The sequence below is a fragment of the Arvicola amphibius genome, chromosome 12 (genome assembly GCF_903992535.2).
Source record: "Arvicola amphibius chromosome 12, mArvAmp1.2, whole genome shotgun sequence".
In the NCBI taxonomy this organism is placed as follows: Eukaryota; Metazoa; Chordata; class Mammalia; order Rodentia; family Cricetidae; genus Arvicola; species Arvicola amphibius.
Window position 1 is genome coordinate 13,214,949 of NC_052058.2, and position 18,987 is coordinate 13,233,935.

The 18,987-nt window shown below is 41.6% G+C and overlaps 1 protein-coding gene across 1 annotated transcript in view; it reads right to left on the reverse strand.

Moving 5' to 3' along the window:
• Positions 1-18,987, reverse strand: part of Dnah14 (dynein axonemal heavy chain 14) — a 215,082-nt gene that overhangs the window by 75,672 nt on the left and 120,423 nt on the right. The window contains 10 exon segments of the mRNA XM_042054001.1: positions 614-706; positions 1,428-1,595; positions 5,262-5,432; positions 7,175-7,342; positions 8,860-8,997; positions 10,782-10,910; positions 12,206-12,387; positions 13,265-13,326; positions 15,335-15,467; positions 16,853-17,011. Of these exon segments, the coding sequence (XP_041909935.1) occupies positions 614-706; positions 1,428-1,595; positions 5,262-5,432; positions 7,175-7,342; positions 8,860-8,997; positions 10,782-10,910; positions 12,206-12,387; positions 13,265-13,326; positions 15,335-15,467; positions 16,853-17,011 (1,403 nt within the window).

Sequence of the window (18,987 nt, forward strand, 5' to 3'; positions counted from 1 at the left end):
GTGTGTGTGTGTGTGTGTGTGTATGTGTGTATGCACAGACATGACACAGCCTGAGCAGAGCTCAGAAGGCAGTTGTAGGAGTACGGTCTCCCTCTACCGTGTGGATCTCATTATCAAATGTAGGCTGTCAGGCTTAGCAGCACACACTTTTACCCACTGGGCTATCTTGCTATCCCAATATTGTGGGTTTTATTTAGTTTTCTAAAACCTTTTCTCTATGTATTTGGAACTTTCTGTTAACTCAGATGTCACTGATTCTCATAAGAAATGTATCTTTGTGTAATGGCTCCTGCGTCTAACTCAATATCCAACATGATATACTATTTTCGAAGCCAGGATCCACCTGTGCAGGTGCTAGGTTAATGCTAGGATATATTGTGTGGTACAAACACATCTGTTTTAGCCATACCAAGGGCCTTTCCCAAACAAATAGCATGTCCCTGTGCCAGCAATTTTTTTCTGCAAACAATGAAGACAAAAGATCCTGTTCTATGACTCAATTATTGGGATCTTCATAATTTATTTGACTACAGCTTCAATAAGTAGATTTTCCTGGAGTTTCTGAGGTTTTGGTTTGCAAACTTAAAGACACTTGAAAAACTGAAATTCATACCAACAACATGTGACTATTTGGCTGTCGGAGGATCCTGGTAGCTCTTGCAATGTGCTCCATAGCTTCCTTGAAGAATACGGTTGAATGAGATATCTAGCAGAAGAAATATAGCAAACAAACGAGTTACAGTTTTAGCAAAGTTAAGTGCGCATTATGATTTTACGTACAAGGAAACGGAATGAGAGTGACTCTTTTTAGTGGCATGGTGGTGACCCCCAGCTAACAGTCTATGTCAACATTTAGAGAAGACGAATTTTCACAGTGAGCTTACCCACTCCTTTACTAATACTCTAGTGAGCTGACCCGGGCCCTAGTGGGGTTGAGTGTACAGAATGAAGAACAGAAAAATGGCATTTAAGTTGCTTTTCTATTGCTCTGTACTGGCAGTGGCTGGTGGGAGAGACTTAGGAAATTACACATGGTATCTGTGATTTGGCAGGCATATCTTTCAGCATGTCTCTGCTCAGTACAGCAATGGAAAAAGACAAAAAGAGCCACAGCCATGGTGAGTTTGTCACTCGGGACCCCGATGCTATATTCTCTTGCATTTCTTAACTCTGTTCTCTCTGCCATTCAGTTCCCTACAGCCTCAGCTCACCCCATCTTTACAATTAGATGCCACTGAGACAAAGAATGGAGAAAGCCACAAACAAGTGTGTTTCTAATGGTCTGCTTTAAAACCAGAGGGAGCACTCCTCCTCCTCCACCTCAGGCACACACACTTGAAAATATTTGATATATATTTATACAAGCACACCCAAATAAACATATCCATGCTTAGCACTCTCCAGGTTTTCATAGAGCGTGTCTTTACCTCCAGAGATGTTGAGCCCAGCTTCATTTGGAATTCCTTAAGTATGCTGAGGATTTTGTTGTAGTTATTGGTGCTCTGGTAGATCTTCTTTCTGTGAGGTTTGTTTATATCCATGAAGTCCACAAATATGGTTGGGTTATTCATCAGGCTTTCGTGAGTCCAATGGACCTGTTGTAAGAAGAGAACTCAGTGAGCATTCGATCAATATGCAAGATCATTGCCTTTACATTGAAATCCTATCTTTTCCTAAGACCAATCTATCTGTCATAGAAGATTCCAGCAGTGGATCCTAGGACTCAGGGTCTTAACCTATTTGTGTATGTGTGTGCGTGTACACGCACGTGTGTATGTGTGCATGCGTTTTCCTTCAGGAAGTGAAGCTTGTGGACCCCTCCTCAAAATAATATTTTTTAAGGATTATCATAAAATACAAGTATTCAGAAGTCAAGAATATAGAAACAGAAATACAGTTCTGCCCAAAAATTCTCCTTTGGGCTGAGAGCTCTCACTGTAGCTCCACGGACAACGTGCGGTAAGGGTTCTTCCTCAGTCAGCTGTTAGTGACCATCCAGTCCTGTGACTTCCCATACTTGCTTCCTTTGGTTCTCTATCATTCCAAGGCTGCTAACTCTTCCCCATTAGACAGTCTCCAGTTCCCTCTTCTCTAAAACCAGCCACAGTGACTGGCGCTTTCGTTTCCTGTCCACTGCAGGGGTCTTTCGCTGGCTATCAGAGCTCCTGCACACTGTCCTGCAGCTCCTGCTAAAGGTGGCTGCAGGCAGTGTCCACACCAGTTCCCGTAGTTCTCAGCACGCGCCTCACTGGCTACCCAGCGCTGGCAATTCCTGATGGACGTTCAGGAGTCATTTGCTTAGCAAATGGTGGTCCTAGGACAGAATGGCTAAGGTGGCTAAGGGGCTGTCTGACACCAGACGTCCTGGGTTTGGATGGTGATGCCGTCACCTGACCAGCTGCATAACCTTGCTCTGCTCGGCACAGATTGTCAGGCGAGGATAATAATGGCCTACATCGTAGAGTTGTTGTGAAGGAAGATTAAGGTAGGAACAGTGTGTAAAGCTCTTAAGACAGCGCCTCGTGCACTGTGTTCCCTATTATTAGAGTCACAGTCCACTCTCTAAAGAAGGCAACCAGTTAATTAAGTGTTAATTCTCATGCTAATAGTTTATATCCTTGTTTGATTGATAGTCATTAATTCTGCCACCCACAGGGCTGATGGCTGCTGAGAAAACCTGGTCCCCATGAAGTTGCTTCCTCACTGTACACTGCCTTTGCACCTGCTCCTCGCTGTAATAAAATGTAAAAACAGATCTGTGCATGGCACTTACAGGGAGGTCAGGCGCTTCTCTCAGGGCAGGAGGCAATGAACTCTCTTCTGATTTTTAATTGACTAGTCTGTCTATCCCCTCATTCACTCTTTTAAAAAAAATGGATTATTATTTTGTGTGTGGGGGGGGGAGGCACATTTGGAAGTCAGAGGTTCTCTCCTTCCACCTTTATGTAGAACCAAGGCTATCAGGTTTGCAGGAGAAAAACACGCCTGTGGAGCCATCTGGCCAGCCCCACCCCTTCACTCATTATTCATTCATCCTAGATATAAGCTGAATTCCAGAGATTTATCAAGAAATAAATCAGTGATTCTGTCCTCATAAGGCATGTAGACTGGAAAGAGCTCAGGCAGGTCTGTGATAGGCAAGCCCCACGGTCTTACACAAAGGAGAGTCACAGTCTAGGAGGAGGCTGGTTATTGGTCAGAAAAGGTTACCACATGCACTGAATTTAAAAAATGATCTGTACACTAATCTGACAAATTCTAGTTTCATATATGCACAAAATACAAAGTCATTACAATGTGAAATAAAACTAAAGAAAACATTTACCACCCCAAATATGTATTATTATGTCCAACTGTTCTGAAAGACCTCTTCATCTTGTCTAAGTGAGGCACCATCTTCCTGTTCCTGGGTGCTGGACCTGCTTTAGACTTCACTCATAGTGGGCATTGGCCACCCGGAGCCTGCATTATTTAACTTAGTGTGATGTGCATGATCTGAGTCTTGAACAGTGGCCAGGAATGAGCCATGGGAGGGGGCCTGCAGTTGCAAAGGCAGAGGCTGTGGAGAAGAAGTTGTATTCTGGTTGGAATACAGGGGCACACGGTCAGACTTCTGGTATACACAGAGGCATGGAGACTAAAGCCTATCCCAGGGCAGGGCATCTTGATCCTGGAGAGGGTCAATGGATGCAGATGAGTCATGGTTTCCAACATGCTCAATGTGAGATGCCCAGGCAGCATGACATAGGTTAGAGTTCTCTCTCTTAAGGTTCAGGTTATTTCCACCAAATTTCTTGCCTGCTTTTAAAGTGTAGGGGGCTGGAGAGATGGCTCAGCACTGGCAGCTCTTATGAGACCCTGGGTTCAGTTCCCAGCACCCATATGGGATTTCACAACTGTCTATAACTGTGATCTTGTAGGATCTGATGCCCTCTTCTGCTGTGCAGATGTATACTCAGACGAGACGCCCATATACATTTAATAAATAAATCTTTAAAATGTAGACATAAGAGTATTTTTGAGTATCATAATAGCTGAGATGTACCACTCACTATGTAACATAAACAATTCTAAATGTTTTCTTTTCATTAGAGCTGCTCATTCTCACCAAAGACCTATGAGGTAGGAAATTACTGCCCTTACTTAGATGTCAGGAAACCAAGGCACAGAGGGGTCGTTTGCTCAAGGATATGGCTCATGAGGGGAGGACCTGGGCTTTGAACTTGGGCAGAAACTGAGTTTAAAATCCCCAGGTCCCACTGCCTCTCAGAGACTAGGGAAGACAGAGAAGAATAGAAAGACTGGATATCCAGTATCCGGGCAAAGGACTGGGGAAGAGATGCCACCAGAGCATGACCCAAGAGTACCTCCATGGAGGAAAAGGAAGACCTGTGTTCAGGGAAGGACTGCAGAAGGTTCGAGGCAATTGATGGGAGGATGGTGCATGTGGAGATGGAAAAGGCATTATGTTGGGGTCCTAAATGCCAATATATTTGAATAGAGTTAAAAAAGACTGAAGGATGGAAGTGATATGGGTCAGCATAAATGATACTATTAAGATGAGTCCACATTAAAAGGCAGATAATTCCAATGACGAGAATATAGCAATTGGAATGTCTGTAAAAAAATTTTAAAATCTCTATCACTTTGTAATTTTCTCAGAACCATACATATACATGTGCATATTTAAATATTCACACACAGATACATATTTACATATATTTGTTTATGTGCACATCTATATAAGTCGAGTTCTGTGGATGAAGTTTGTATGCTACAATTCTGTCTCACTGCTGTTAGGCCCTTAGCATCCTCCCCAGGAGTCTCAGGGCAGTGCAGTGAAGAGCTGACTCACTGCCCACTGAGCCTCAAGACTCAGCTCAAGTCAGCTGGTTACATCCGTCTCTGTGACTGGCATTAAAAGAGACAGCAAGGAGGTTAAAGGTCAGAGGGGTGAAGGGAGATGAGGAGCCTGGGCAACTCCAGTGGCATTTCTGCTGCCAGTGGAGAGGGAGGAGCAGGGTTGAGGTTCTGAGAGGCCAGGATCCCGACCACAGGAGCCAAGGACTGACCATTTCCTGCATCTCTCAAGCTGTGCTCCCAGATGTCTTCAAGTAAGGCATGGAATTCTTAAAAGGATAAAAGTTGCTTTCATTAATATTATACACATATTTGTAGACTTTCATTAAATAACATTTGTGTGTGTGTGTGTGTGTGCATGTGTGTGCAAAATTCCACGTGAAATGCATTTAAGAACACACCTGCATATGGTTTTGGAGTTCCTTAGAGAGGAGCTGGTAGAAAAGACTTTTTTCACTGGACTCAACTAAACGATCATGAAACACTCGGCTGGCTTCATGGACTAAGAGCTTAGCAGCCATCTCTTTGGAGTTGATAACGCTCTTGTCTGATTGCATCAACCCCAGTAGAAGCTGTGTAGGATCAAAAAACAAAACAAAGCAAAACAAAACAAAACATACAACCAACATTAGCAGGGTATTGTGTGAGATGAGAGCCCGAATTTTGTGAGTGTATGTTTTATAAAAATAGAAGAAACTTTCTAAATTAAGAACCATTAGCTTCCGTAAGTGACAATATGAAGGTTTCTATGGGATGGGCAAAGTTAAAGTCAAAGAAACCTGCCACAGAATGGCTCCTAGTGGGAGGAGATTTGGTAACATCTCAGGTTTATCTAAGAGAGACTTGCCAGGATCAGAAGCCATAGCCTGGTGCTAAATGCTGCCAGCATAGGTGACAGGGAGGGACTTTTTAATAACACCCCCCCTCATTCTATAGCTTTGGCTGGCCTACAATTTTTCATGTAGAACAGGCTAGTCTCGAACTTAGAGATCTTTCTGCTTCTGCCTCCTGAACACTGAATTAAAGGTACCACCACACCTGGTTTTGAGGTACTGTCTAATGTTTATGTGCTTCGATTTTTGTTTTGATTAAAAACTCTTGTGCAAATCAGCTGAACTTTTACAGCAAGGGAAGAAAGATACCATACTAAATTTTTCTTTCTTTCTTTCTTTCTTTCTTTCTTTCTTTCTTTCTTTCTTTCTTTCTCTTTCCTTTTCTTTCCTTTCTCTTTTCCTTTCTTTTTTTTGTTTCATTTTTCCTTTCTCTTTTTTTATATATTTTATCAATTTCCTCCCTCCCTCCCTCCCTCCTTCCCTCCCTCCCTCCTTCTTCCTTCTCATCCTCCTCCTTCTCCTCCTCCTCCTCTTCTTTTTTTTTTGAGTCAAGTTTTGTCAGTGTGTTCTTGGCTGTCCTGGAACTCTCTGTAGACCAGGATGGCCTTGAACTCAAGAGATCCACCTGCCTCTGCCTCTCAGTTCTGGGATTAAATATGTGTGCTACTGTCTTAGGGTTTCTTTTGCGGTGGAGAGACACCATGACCACAGCAACTCTTATAAAGGAAAATATTTAATTGTTATAACTAGCTTATAGTTCAGAAATTTAATCCATTATCATCATGGTGGGACATGGCAGCATGCAGGCAGACACGGTGCTGGAGAGGTAGTTGAGAGTCGTACATATTGCAGGTAACAGGAAGTAGACTGAGACACTGGGCAGTATCCTGAGCATATGAGACCACAAAGCATGCCTCCACAGTGACACCCTTCATCCAACAAGACCACACCTCCTCTAACAAAGCCACACCTCCTCTAACAAAGCCACACCTCCTAATAATGTCACTCTGTATGAGCTTATGGGGGCCAATTACATTCAAACTACCACAGCTACTATGCCTGGCTAAATTCTTTTTCTTAACATTGAAGTTTGGAAATTGTTTACTTATGGCTGCTGCCAGAGCCAGCACTGCTGGAAAAGTGGTGAAAGTTGCTGCAAGTGTACAAAGAACCTGCATAGGTTCACTCCCGTGCAGTTACAGGAACCTCCAAACAAAGCCAAGGCCAAACCGACATTGTGACCTTGTTATTTCTCCTCCCAGGATCCCATCGTTTTGTTAATGGAGCCTCTGCATTGATTGTTTGAACAACTCTTTTCCATGGACCTGTGCTGCTAATGCAAGTTCATGTTTATACCTTCTCACCACCTCATGTGGACAGTACCAACAGGGACGGAGACAGGAGACAGAGACTCAGTGCAGCACAATTACATCTCAATTTAAATGCTAAAAGTAAGCTAGAGAATTAGCTCCCAAACCGACCTTGAACATGTCTCGGGGGTTAAATATATAGTGGCATTTGGTCGGCGTTGGCAGCATGTTCTTGCAGACTTGATAGTATATCGCCAGGGAGCAAAGCACAATCTGGTCTCTGCACTTCTGAACCTCAGCTACGAAGTTATGGATGGAGAAATACATTCCCAAGTGAGCCTTTAAAGGGAAAATTTATGTCCAGTTAAACATTTAAATATGGGCCACAGCTAATATTTACCAAGAAGCATACATGTGGACTGCAATGGAGGGTTAATTCCACTAAAAATTATTCCTAGTTAAAACCTTAGGGCGGGGTAGTGGCATAAGTACAGAGACCCCTGGGTGTGGCAAGCAGACATTCTGAGAGGTCTTACTGTTTGCCTAGTAGTCTAGAGGCACGTGGTGTGTATTCCTTGGGGACATTTGGTGGCCTACCTCTGTGCAATCACCTGTGGTGCTCTCTCATCTCCTTGCTCACTGAGAGGGCAGGTGTTAGACCATTACCCTGTCTGGACACCAAATACATAGGTTTTCTTTGGAGAGTCTAAAATTCCTTGTGGGAAAAATGGCTCAAATTGAAATATAGTGTAAATTTATACATCTAATGTGTGAGATTACATAGAACATAGTAACTTTCTTCAAAATTAATTTTACATTTTCTTTCTTTATAAACTTAAAAGGTAAATTAAAACCATTTTTCTTTTTCTTTTTCTTTTTTTTTAAAGCCATTTTTCCTCGGATCCCTTATGATTCTGATGCAGGAGAGCATCGCCACACCGGAAAGAAAACTGCTTTGGGAGAAAGCAAATGTGTGTCCCAGACTGGCAGAGGAAATCCCGCCTCCTAGGAGAAGACGCGAAGGTCAGCACTAAGAGTACTCATGTTTAAAGGGCCTATGCCAGATGCAGGGACTCAGTGAGCAGAATAAAGTCCTGGGATTGCAATAGACATGTACCACAGCACTTCGTAGAAATGCTAAATTGTGATTTCAGTATTAAGAGAAAAATCATAGGAATAGTCCAGAAAATGTAGGAGAAATAAAATTTATAAAGACAAGAATAATTTCTCAGTGTTAGTGTTTCCAAGTTCTCAGACTTTTCCTTATAATATGTTCTTTTTTTCTTCCCCAGTAGAAAATGAGTTAGATGGAAAAGACAGGGTGTATTTCATCTTACAGCTTGTGAGCCATCATTCAAGAGAGGCTGGACATGAACTCCAGGTAGGAACCTGGAGGCAGAACTAACACAAAGGCCATGGAGGAGTGCTACTTATTGGCTTGTTCCTCTTGGTTTATTCAACCTACTTTCTTATACACCCATGATGACCTGCCCAGGGGTGGCACTATGTACCATGGGCTGGGCTCTCTCTGGGTCTGCCCCCCCACATCAATACCAGTCAAGATAATGCCTAATTTTTAATGCCAGCGCTTAGGTGGCAAAGGCAGGTGGCTCTTAGAGGCCAGCCGACATACAGAGTAAGTTCCAGCTTGGTCAGGGTTACATAGAGAAACCCTATTTCAACCATTACACATGCACAAAGAAAAGATTTGCCCTTCCCAGGTATGTCTAGACTTGTGTCCAGTTGACAAAAACCAAGCAGTATAGTAGAGTACTATAGCATTCTTGAGAACCTGGTTCTATTCCAGTGGACGGAGGGAGGGAGAGAGTGAGGGAGGGACAAGCTAGGTGCATTACCCGGAAGATAGTATACAAGGCGCTCTGTGGAGGATGAGGCAGCACCAGCAGAGAGAAGTGTTTGAGGAGGCGAGGGCTGACATCGTTCCCACTGGCGGAAGGTGCACAGGAAGCAATTATAGAAAGATCTTGAATGGTCTGTGGGCAGAATTTTAAAAAAGGAATTACATCTGCCAAAGTAAAAATATATCAGTTTCACCACCCCACACAGAGGAATTTAGGCAAACATTTAGAATACTATTTACTATAAAACAGAAATTATAATGGTAATAGAAACCTGTGTTCTTACAGGGAACCTGTCATAAAAGATAAATTACTTCCAGCTGGCTTTCTAAATGTCATCAGGAACATTCCATTTAAAAAATGATAGTCACTTCAAAATGTCAATCTATTAGAAGAATGATGTGAGAGGTCCTTCTGTATATGTGTTGCTTTTATTGGTTGATGAGTAAAGCTATTTGGACCAATGGCTTAGCAGAGTAAAGCCAGATGGGACATCAAAGAGAGAGAGAGAGAGAGAAAGAGAAAGACAGAGAGAGACAGAGAGAGACAGAGACAGAGACAGTAGGCAGGGTCAAAGAGATGCCATGTAGCTGCCAAAGGGGAAAGACACTGGATCCTTACCAGTAGGCTACAACCTCATGATGATACATAGATTAATAGAAATGGGTTAATTTAAGATGCAAGAGTTAGGATGGCCTGAGCCATCCACCAAGCAGGGTTGTAATTAATACAGGTTTTTGTGTAATTATTCGCATCTGGGCTGCTGGGAAACAAATGAGCAATCTCCAGTCACAGAAGAAAACATGGGGAAACACATCACAACACTTGTCTGGACAAAGAAGTTCAAAAACTTAAGAGACAAAACTAACGTAGACATGTGGGATCATACCACACAAGAAATTTCAGCACAGCAGAGTAGTCAACAGTGTGACCAGCTATAGATCAGAGAACAAAGTTATAAGGTGCATTAGAGTAACCACAGTGAATAGCAACTTACCATACATCCCCAGATAACTAGATAGGAGAATTTGGGATATCATTACTTAAAGGAAATGATAAGTGTTGGAGGTGATTCATGAGCTAATCGCTCAAATTTCATGATTAAGTCTTGTATAAATATAGCAAAATGTCACCTTGTACCCATAGGAATGTCCACGGATTCTATGTAAATTAAAATTAACAAGGGGTCATTGGGAAAAAGCAATAGGTTGCTGAGGCTGGCAAAGAGGATGCTGTTGATGAATGAGTTATCACAGGAATGAATCTCTGTTGGGGCCAGGTCTGGCCTGGGATGAGAAGATGCTCTAAGTAACATCATATTGATCCTGATTCACCACAAAACCACAGCAATGCTGTGCTGGTGCCTAGAGTCAGATCAGAACCCAGTCTATCCTGATGGGGTGTTTTGACACCCCTGGTCCTTCCCATGTCCATGTTGGGGCTGCAGATATCCCACCAAAGACCTGCTGTGATTATTTTCTTGTCATTTTAGGGCCATTGTCCAGGCTGTGTATTCCAGGACCCATTTCCTGTTCTCCTTCCTCCACCTCTCTCAGATTCTCTCTGGAGGGCTGCACTGGGACTCTTCCTCTCTACCTTAGGTGGATGGTGATTTGAACAGTAGGGCTAGTGTCTGAGCCAATGCCACCCACTAGCGAGCGTGATTCATTTGGGACCTTAGCTTAAGTCTGCCTGAGACATAGCTTTGCAACATTGTCGTCTCGTCTCATGGAGGAGAGATCTGAGGATCGGACAGTTGAGATTGGTGGAGTCAGTTTTGGAACAAAGGGCAGAGATTTCCAGAGAAGGAACCAAACCAGGATCTCAACATGAACGCTGTCTAAATTCATCACTCAGCATTGCTGTAAGCATTTAGTAACAATATTTAGTGAGGAAAAAAATCTTAGTATATACTGTACCTTCCATGTGTTTCTTTCAGTATCATAAAGCCCACCCATTTCTAATAACTGTCTGATCAATTCCAGAGGTGGCTGTGCTCCACTTGTGTCTGGTACCGGCATATTCAAATCATCAATATGTACTACAATCTTAAGGAAGACAGAACGTTTAAAAGTATTAACTAGTATACCCTTTGAAAAATTCTGAATTACCGATATCTTATTGTTCAAGAACAAAATTATATGCAATAATCTGCTTTTTAAAAATTAAAACTTGAAGAAGATCAAATCTATTTTGAAGCTATGGTCTTAGAAGACAGCAAGTGTTCAAACCCACAGAAACTATCCACCCTTGGTCCTAACACAGCTGCATAATACTTAGGCAAGGTTTTTGGTGCCAATAAAGCAATTTAACTGTGGCTCTTGCTTCTGAATGTGCAGCTCACTAAGCCCTTTCTTATCATGTGCTTCTTCTTGGCAAGGCCCTGTTGTAGGATTTAGCCTTCCTATTTCATATGCACCATGATTGGGAAAGAAAATTCAGAAACACATTCCACTTTTAAATCTGTATTACTTTTTTTTTTTTTACCTAGGACAATATTATGCAGTCAAGTGTATTGATCATAATCTCCATGCAATGAAATCTTTTGCTTGTGTTTATTTTTCTGAAATAAAAATACAAATAGCTGCTTTAATTTCCCAATTTGTAACTGTCACTATTATTGTTATTATTATTTTTAGGAGAACACTGTTTTCACCTCTTGGAACATAGACTGGCAGTCATGTTTCTCAACTGCATTTTATTCATGTAGGCAAAGATCAGTTTTATCCGTTATCTTCGGTGAATCTGAAGCAAATCCTTAAGACCTACAGCACTGTGAGCAGGGACTCCTGGGGCCCCATGTAGGTCTCTTTGTAATTCTTGTAAACCTCTTGACAGTGAACTAACTTGGGGCTGTTGAATGGGAGTCAGTGATTGTAAATTCCAATTGTGACTCAGATAATAAATGGACAGTTGATTCACGCCAAACAGACTGGAGGAGAGATGAAGAGCATCCGATGCCACCGAGTGCCTGCCTGGTTCCCACAAGTCATTCCCTTCATGCCTGCTCCGAGTCTGTAAGTTCTAGAAGCTCCTCTTTCTGTTAGAGCTTTGTGCAGTGGAAGAAAATGAGCAAGAAGCTACAGCTACCAAGTGGCAGCAGCCAGCTCAGCCCCCAGACAACCTTCATGTGGATTTCGGCAAATTCTGCTGGTCTTAGTGATTCTCACCCTAGAAACCCATCACACTGAAAGAGGAATACACTGGTTTGAAAATCAAAGTTCCCATTCTAAGTGCATTTTTAAACAATACTCAGGAGTGTGTGTTCTCCTTCTTACTAACAAAAACAAACCAATTTGTTACTCGATTTGTATAAGCGGACAGCCTAGAGGGGCTTTATTACCCTGTTGTTTTTCGGGGCTCCAAGTATGTCTTTGGTCCTTCTGACTAACTTCTGTAGAATCAGCTCCTTGGTTTTGGAGGCTGTCATGTTGGTGGTGAAGTTTATTGTAGAGACTATAATTCCTTTGTCATTTTTAACTGTGCTTTCATCAGTCTTAATCTCTACTCTCTTTGTACTCTGATCTACAATGCCAAATACAAAAAGAGAAATAAATTTAGGGCAGTTTAAGAGAGATTTGCTCTATTTTACAGTGTTAAGAAATTTGAAATGAGCAATTCTATCTTTTCATTGTTCTTTTAACGACAGTGCTAAGAGAGGAACAGCAGCTTGCAATGGCTCTATGAGGTCTCACTGTAGACTGTGTGTCAGAACCCAAAGTGCACGCAGCGGTATGAAAGCTGAGGGAGCCCTCTTCTCGTTTGTGTATGTTAAGAGACATCCAACTCAATGACTGGAAAGCGGCATGCAGGTCTTGTTCCAGGGCAAGCCTCATTCCGAGGGATAGAGAGGATGCTGCTGCTGCAGTGGTTTGGGACCCCACACTCCCTCTGGCATTCATGTTTCTGCTGTCAGGAGTCCTGGCCTGAGAGCTGCAGAGTCATTGACTTTCTCCTGTATTGCGTTGAAAACCAGGGAAGCAGCAACCAGACAGCACCTTCTACCAGGCTGACAGGACTCACTTGTGAACACACACGGGCTTCTCCATCATAGCCTCTTGTACCTTTTCAGGAGTTTTGAGTGGGTTCTGGATAATTTCCAACAGGTTGTATTTTAAATGAACAATTACAGGTCTCTCTGTCTCTGTCTCTCTGTCTCTGTCTCTGATTCTCTGTCTCTCTCTGTCTCTTTCTCTCCCCCACCCCTCTCGTTTCTTTCTTTTTTTCTAAGAAAGGTTTTTCTAGCTATCCTGGAACTAGCTCTGCAGATCAGGCTGGCCTTGAAGTCACAGAGATCCACCTGCCTCTTCCTCCCAAGTGCTGAATTAAAGAAATTCTAGCTTTGACTTTATGATTTCTTACAGTAGGGAATGAGAAGGTTGACCCTGTGGGTCACACTTACCAAAACCTCCGAGCGCTGCTTTGTAGGTATCAGCAATCAAGATGTTGGTATTCTGCCGTAGGCTGTAGGGACCAAACGTTTAAAGGACCACAAATTAGTTCATTATTTTAGCTGTAGTGATAAAATCTAATCAAAGCAACTGCACGTCATTGATTTTTACTTCGATTTCCCACAAGAAAAGATTGTTTTGCTGTTCGCACTGCTATAGCCCTAAGCCCTCTCCACTTGCCTCTTTCCTTTCAGCTACAACAAAAAAACATGCCTCTCTAATATTTTAACAATGTGAGACTTAGTTTTAGAAATGTGTTTTATTTCAGAATTTTTATTTGCAAAACAGGATTATGATGGAGGAGAGTCATCTGTCTATTACTTTCATTGGTTAATAAAGAAACTACAGCTGGGCGGTGGTGGCGCACACCTTTAATCCCAGCACTCGGGAGGCAGAGGCAGGTGGATCTCTGAGTTCGAGGCCAGCCTGGTCTACAAGAGCTAGTTCCAGGACAGGCTCTAGAAACTACAGGGAAACCCTGTCTCGAAAAACCAAAAAAAAAAAAAAATAATAATAAAGCAACTGCCTTGGCCCTTTAATAGGACAGAAAATTAGGTAGGTGGAGTAGACAGAACAGAATTCTGGGAGAGAGAAGACAGACGCTTTAGGCAGTCACCATAGTGAGTTGCCGTGCCTCTCCTCTCCGAGATGGACGCAGGCTAAGATCTCTCCTGGTAAGCGACCACCTCGTGGTGCTACACGGATTACTAAATAAGGGTTAATTAGCCAATAAGAGGCTGAAACTAATGGGCCAGGCAGTGTTTAAAAGAATACAGTTTCCATGTAATTATTTTGGGTGTAAAGCTAGCCGGGTGGTGGGATGCAGTCCCACCATTCCTTCTACAGGATTATATTTTTCTTTTAGGAAGAGGCAGACAAAGTTCAGAATGATAAGCACAAGCTCCTTGTAAAAAAAAAGTCTTTTCATTTTCAGAAGCAGATATTATGCAAATCTTTGTGAGTTATCTGAGGTGCATTTTTCCAGGAGGAAAATAGCTTATAGTTGCATTTTATGTTATATAAAATGTGTGGTTCTAAACTTAGTTATATTTAAAATAAATGCAAGTATATCTGACTTAAAGGAATGAACCTATCTGTTAACACTCTGGAGAAAAGAAAAGATTTCCCTCTAAACAGAAAATTAGGGTGAACCAATAATAAGGAAGGAGATTAAATCAGTAACAAAAAGTTGGCCATCAGAGAAAAAGCATCTCAGAACTGTGGTTTCACACTGAATTCTACTGATTATTTAAAGAATAATGGATACTAATGCCACATGCTACCAAAAGAATGGATGTAGAAGGAATATTTCCAAACCCATTTAATAAAGTCAGCATTGACCAGACAAGAAAGCCAGAAAAATTCAGTAAACAAAGAAAATTTCAGGACAGTATCACTTAGGAATACAGATACAAAAATCTTCAACAGAAAGCTAACAACCCCAAACTCAACAGTGCATGAAAGAGACTATTATTCATGATCAAGCTAGCTCAGTCGGTAGAGCATGAGACTCTTAATCTCAGGGTCGTGGGTTTGAGCCCCACGTTGGGTGCCAGATGAAGGCATAAATCACAAACAATCCCACACCAGTTTGGAATTATGATTAATAGAATGTTTATTTATTTAAAGGGGAAAAACTTACAGATCACCATCCCAGACAACAGCCCTCTACGCAATCAGGAAGGGAGCCTAGTCGCCGGAAGCCAGAGCACCAGCGAAGGGCAGCTGCTGCTTTTTTAAAGAAGGAGAGACCACGCCTCAATGGGCTGGTATCTCAGCAGCCATTGGCTGAAGGAGCAGAAGAAGCTCCCGCAACATGTATGTATGTATGTATGTGTATATATATATATATATATATATGTATGTATGTATATTAGGAGAGATTGGGAAAATATTTTTTATTGCCTCATTTGAATAATTCTCATCATTATATAAAAGTTGCTTTGTAAAAACAAACTCAACATTCACCAAGGAAACATTTTTGCCAGATAAGTCAAATTTAAAGTTTGATATATATATACCTTGATCTTTTAATTTCATTATGTAACAGGACTTTTCCTAAAATTGACCCGAATTTTATATCAAATGTTCCTCGGCCCTCTAGCTTGTCAAGCATCTCACTGATGGCAGTGGTCTTCCCGACACCGGAGTCTCCTGAGAGGGAGATGCATTACACATGTTCACATGTTAGCATGAGCTAGCAGACATGTATTCATTTGAACTGGCATGAAAAGCACATTTTTGCTCTTCTGTTTTAAAGGTGAGAGAAGTTAATTAGACCTTAATGTAAATTTCTTTCAAGCTGATTTATATTCTTACAAAAGATAGATTAGGAGATAACTGTATTTTTTATTTAATGTTCATTTAAGCCTATCACAACTGTTTCTTGATTAGCACACTAGAACTGTGTTAAATAAAACTCTTTGAACCAAACGAAGCAAAATCAATTAAAAATAGACATTTTATGTGCATGAGTGCCGTACCTGTATGTGTGCGCACATGATGTGCGTGACACCTGCCCATGAAGGTTGTAGACTCTCCTGGGACTAAAGCTAGGGAATGAACCTGAGCCCTCTCAAGTGCTGTGGACCCTGAGCCTTTTCTTCATCCCACCTCATCTTTTTTTTTTTTTTTTTTTTTTTTTTTTTTTGAGGGAGGCCTTGAACTCAACAATCTTCCTGCCTTTGCCTCATGAGTACTGGAATTACAGGCCTATATCACAACAACCAGTTCCCTTAAATTTTTTTTTGTGCTAACACGGTCTAAAGTGGCATTTAAAAATTAACTTACTGAAGCAGAACAAGGACTCATGAACTTCAAGTTCACAAGACAGAAAACTGCAAGAGTTTCCTTAGAGCAAATTAGAGGTGACCGTGTGACCTGAGTGTCACATTGCTGAAGTTTTTTGTATGTGTCCCTGGGAACATTCTATTATTCTCCTCTAGGGTTACACAACACAGGTCAGAGACAAGAAACTGTTAGTCAATGGGTTGGATAAATATTCAGAACGGACAAGAACTGTATTGAGTTACTCCTTTGGGAAAAGGCTGGAAGAATTTTATGGCATCTTTACACATTGTTTAAGTTTAATTAGGCATCCGGCATTCGCAGAGGTGGCCCTCTAAGGACCAGGGCCTCTGGACTGTGGAGGTCCACCACACACTCATCCAGTGTGTCTCTTTCTAGAGTTTGTCTTTAATGTAATGAAAAGATGAAAAACTATAACATCTAAGTCTGGAGTGGTGGGCGCACCCATAATTCCAGCACTTGGGAGGTTGAGGCAGGAGGATCACCTGTTTAGTAGCAGGCTGGGCCACTCAGCAAGAACAAAAAGGCAGCTGGGTGGGGAAGAAGAAAGACAAGGCAGGCTTATCATGTCCTCAGTTAAAATGGGCTTTCATAGGCTGTTGGTAGATCTGTGGAAATCAGGATCTCTAAACCTGCAGGACCGATTAGTCAATTCTCACTTAAAAATGGCTAGACCCAGGAATTGTTCAACTTCTTCCTGACTTGGAAATTCCTTTGCTTCTTTTCAATACCTGTGAGAAGGACAGGGTAGGAATTCTTCAGGAGAAGACTCATGAGGAAGGACAAGCAGATGGTGTCCTGGGTGGCAGTGTAGTTCACGTACTCCCCACACGCCTTCATCCTCAGCACATTGTCACTTGATCCCTGGAAGTCAGTCAGTAGCGATGTCTCTAAGGTCGGAAAACACCGTGTGAGTTCCAGGAGACCTCGAATAAGATAGCAGCCAATAATTTTTGCTCTTCAGTATTCTCTGGGCAAGTTAGCATGGTACGTGGCAACTTGGACATGGACAGACTAGCCAGTGTTGTTAGATGTGCCTGAGGTCTTTGATGGGCCTCAGAGACTGCTCTTTCTGCACGCTCGGCCGTCCAAGACACTGTGCATGTCCCTAGAAGCAGCTGCCTTTCCTACCCCAACCTGCTGGTCTAGTCCTTCTTGATAGAAGGATGGGGGAGGCAGCTCTCTTCCTGAGGCTGCCTGTTGCCCTAAGAACTCTGCTTCTCTTGCTGCCCTTCCCGCCATGCAGACTAAGAACCCCACTTCTCTTGCTGCTCTTCCTGTCATCAGACTCTTTTCTGCTAGAAGTTTTGATCATACAAGTGTTTATGAACCTTGAGCCTTATTATCTGGACCTCAGGAAACTGACATTTCAAAAAGTAAAGGACAGTTAGATACAGACAATTTATTGTGAAATAAAACACAGACAGACACACGAGATAGAACAAAACAAAAACCAACCAAACAAACAAAACTGCTCTCTAGAATGTTATCCTGATCCTTGTTTTAAAACTTCACCTTATTATTACTGTTGTCTACTGTAGTGTGTGTGTGTGTGTGTGTGTGTAGGTCAGAGGACAACTTTGTGGAGTTGATCTTCTCCTTCCACCTTAAGTGGGCTCCAGGGATTGCTCCCTTACTCTCTGCCCCGTCTTAGGGATTAAAGAAACTGTATCCGAATTCTTTCCCTCATTACACCAGTGCACAGCCAAACTGTCCAGTTGGTCCTAACACAGTGTGTTTACTCCGCTGTTGTTTATCATTCTTCGTAAACAGTAGCTGAACATCTCCACTACAGTACAAACTCAAAGCACACACAGAGACACCACACTGAGCCGTAGCTGCACAGAAGCAGCGTTGCTTCCCGCCTTTTCTAATTACTAATTCCCATGCAGATTCTGTTCCATCCCTCAGTTTTAGTGGATTTTAGAGATTCTTCTAAGCCAACATGTTTTTATTAGTGTTATTTAAAACACTAAGGATCTGTTCAACAAATCCTTCACCAGTGCGGTAGTGATGAGGATCTATATTATTTCCAGTCTTTTATTACAAATAAAGCTGAGTTTATGCAGTATACACAAGTAATTCGGAAATAACCTCTGGAATAATTTCCTGTAAGTAGGGCTTATAGTGAGTGTAAACTGGGTCAATATATTTTATGATTTATAATTTTGATGGATATGGACAATTTGTTCTCTAACATTTGAGAAGCTGAATGAAAAAGGTAGCAAACTGTTTTAATCTTTCTAATATTATAAAATTTTATCTAATTCTAGTTTATTTTTCATTTCTCATATGGAGTCAATACTGTTTATATTTGAGTCATTTTTATGTCAACTATTTGTTAGTATTATTTTAATTTTTAGTGATAGTTATTTTTGTTTGATTTTTATAGATGTTTTGGTATAACATTAGCAAATACTGAAAGTTTAATTATCTTTCCATATTTTGTATCTTTATATTTTCTCTTTTGTAACCTCACTGTTTTATATCTTCAAAATAATATTAACTTAAAACATAAGTTTCATAATTGCAAAACATTTCTCAAGTAGATGATTTTTGTTTTTTATTTACTTAATTAATTTTATTTTATTATTTTATGTGTGTGAGCACTGGATGCCGTAGGGCTGGAATAATAGGCAGTTGGTACGTGGCAGTACCACGTGGGTACTGCAATCAAATCCAGGTCCTCAGCAGGAGCAACAGTGCTCTTAACTGCTGAACCAACTTTCCAGGCCTGGTTTTGTGTTTTAGTTCTGTATTTTCATTTGTAGAAGATCTATTCTGGGCCAGCAAAATGTCTCAGCGGTAAAGGCTGTCACCACGCAAGCTGGGGAGACCTAGACATGTTTGTTTGCTTCCACGCAGC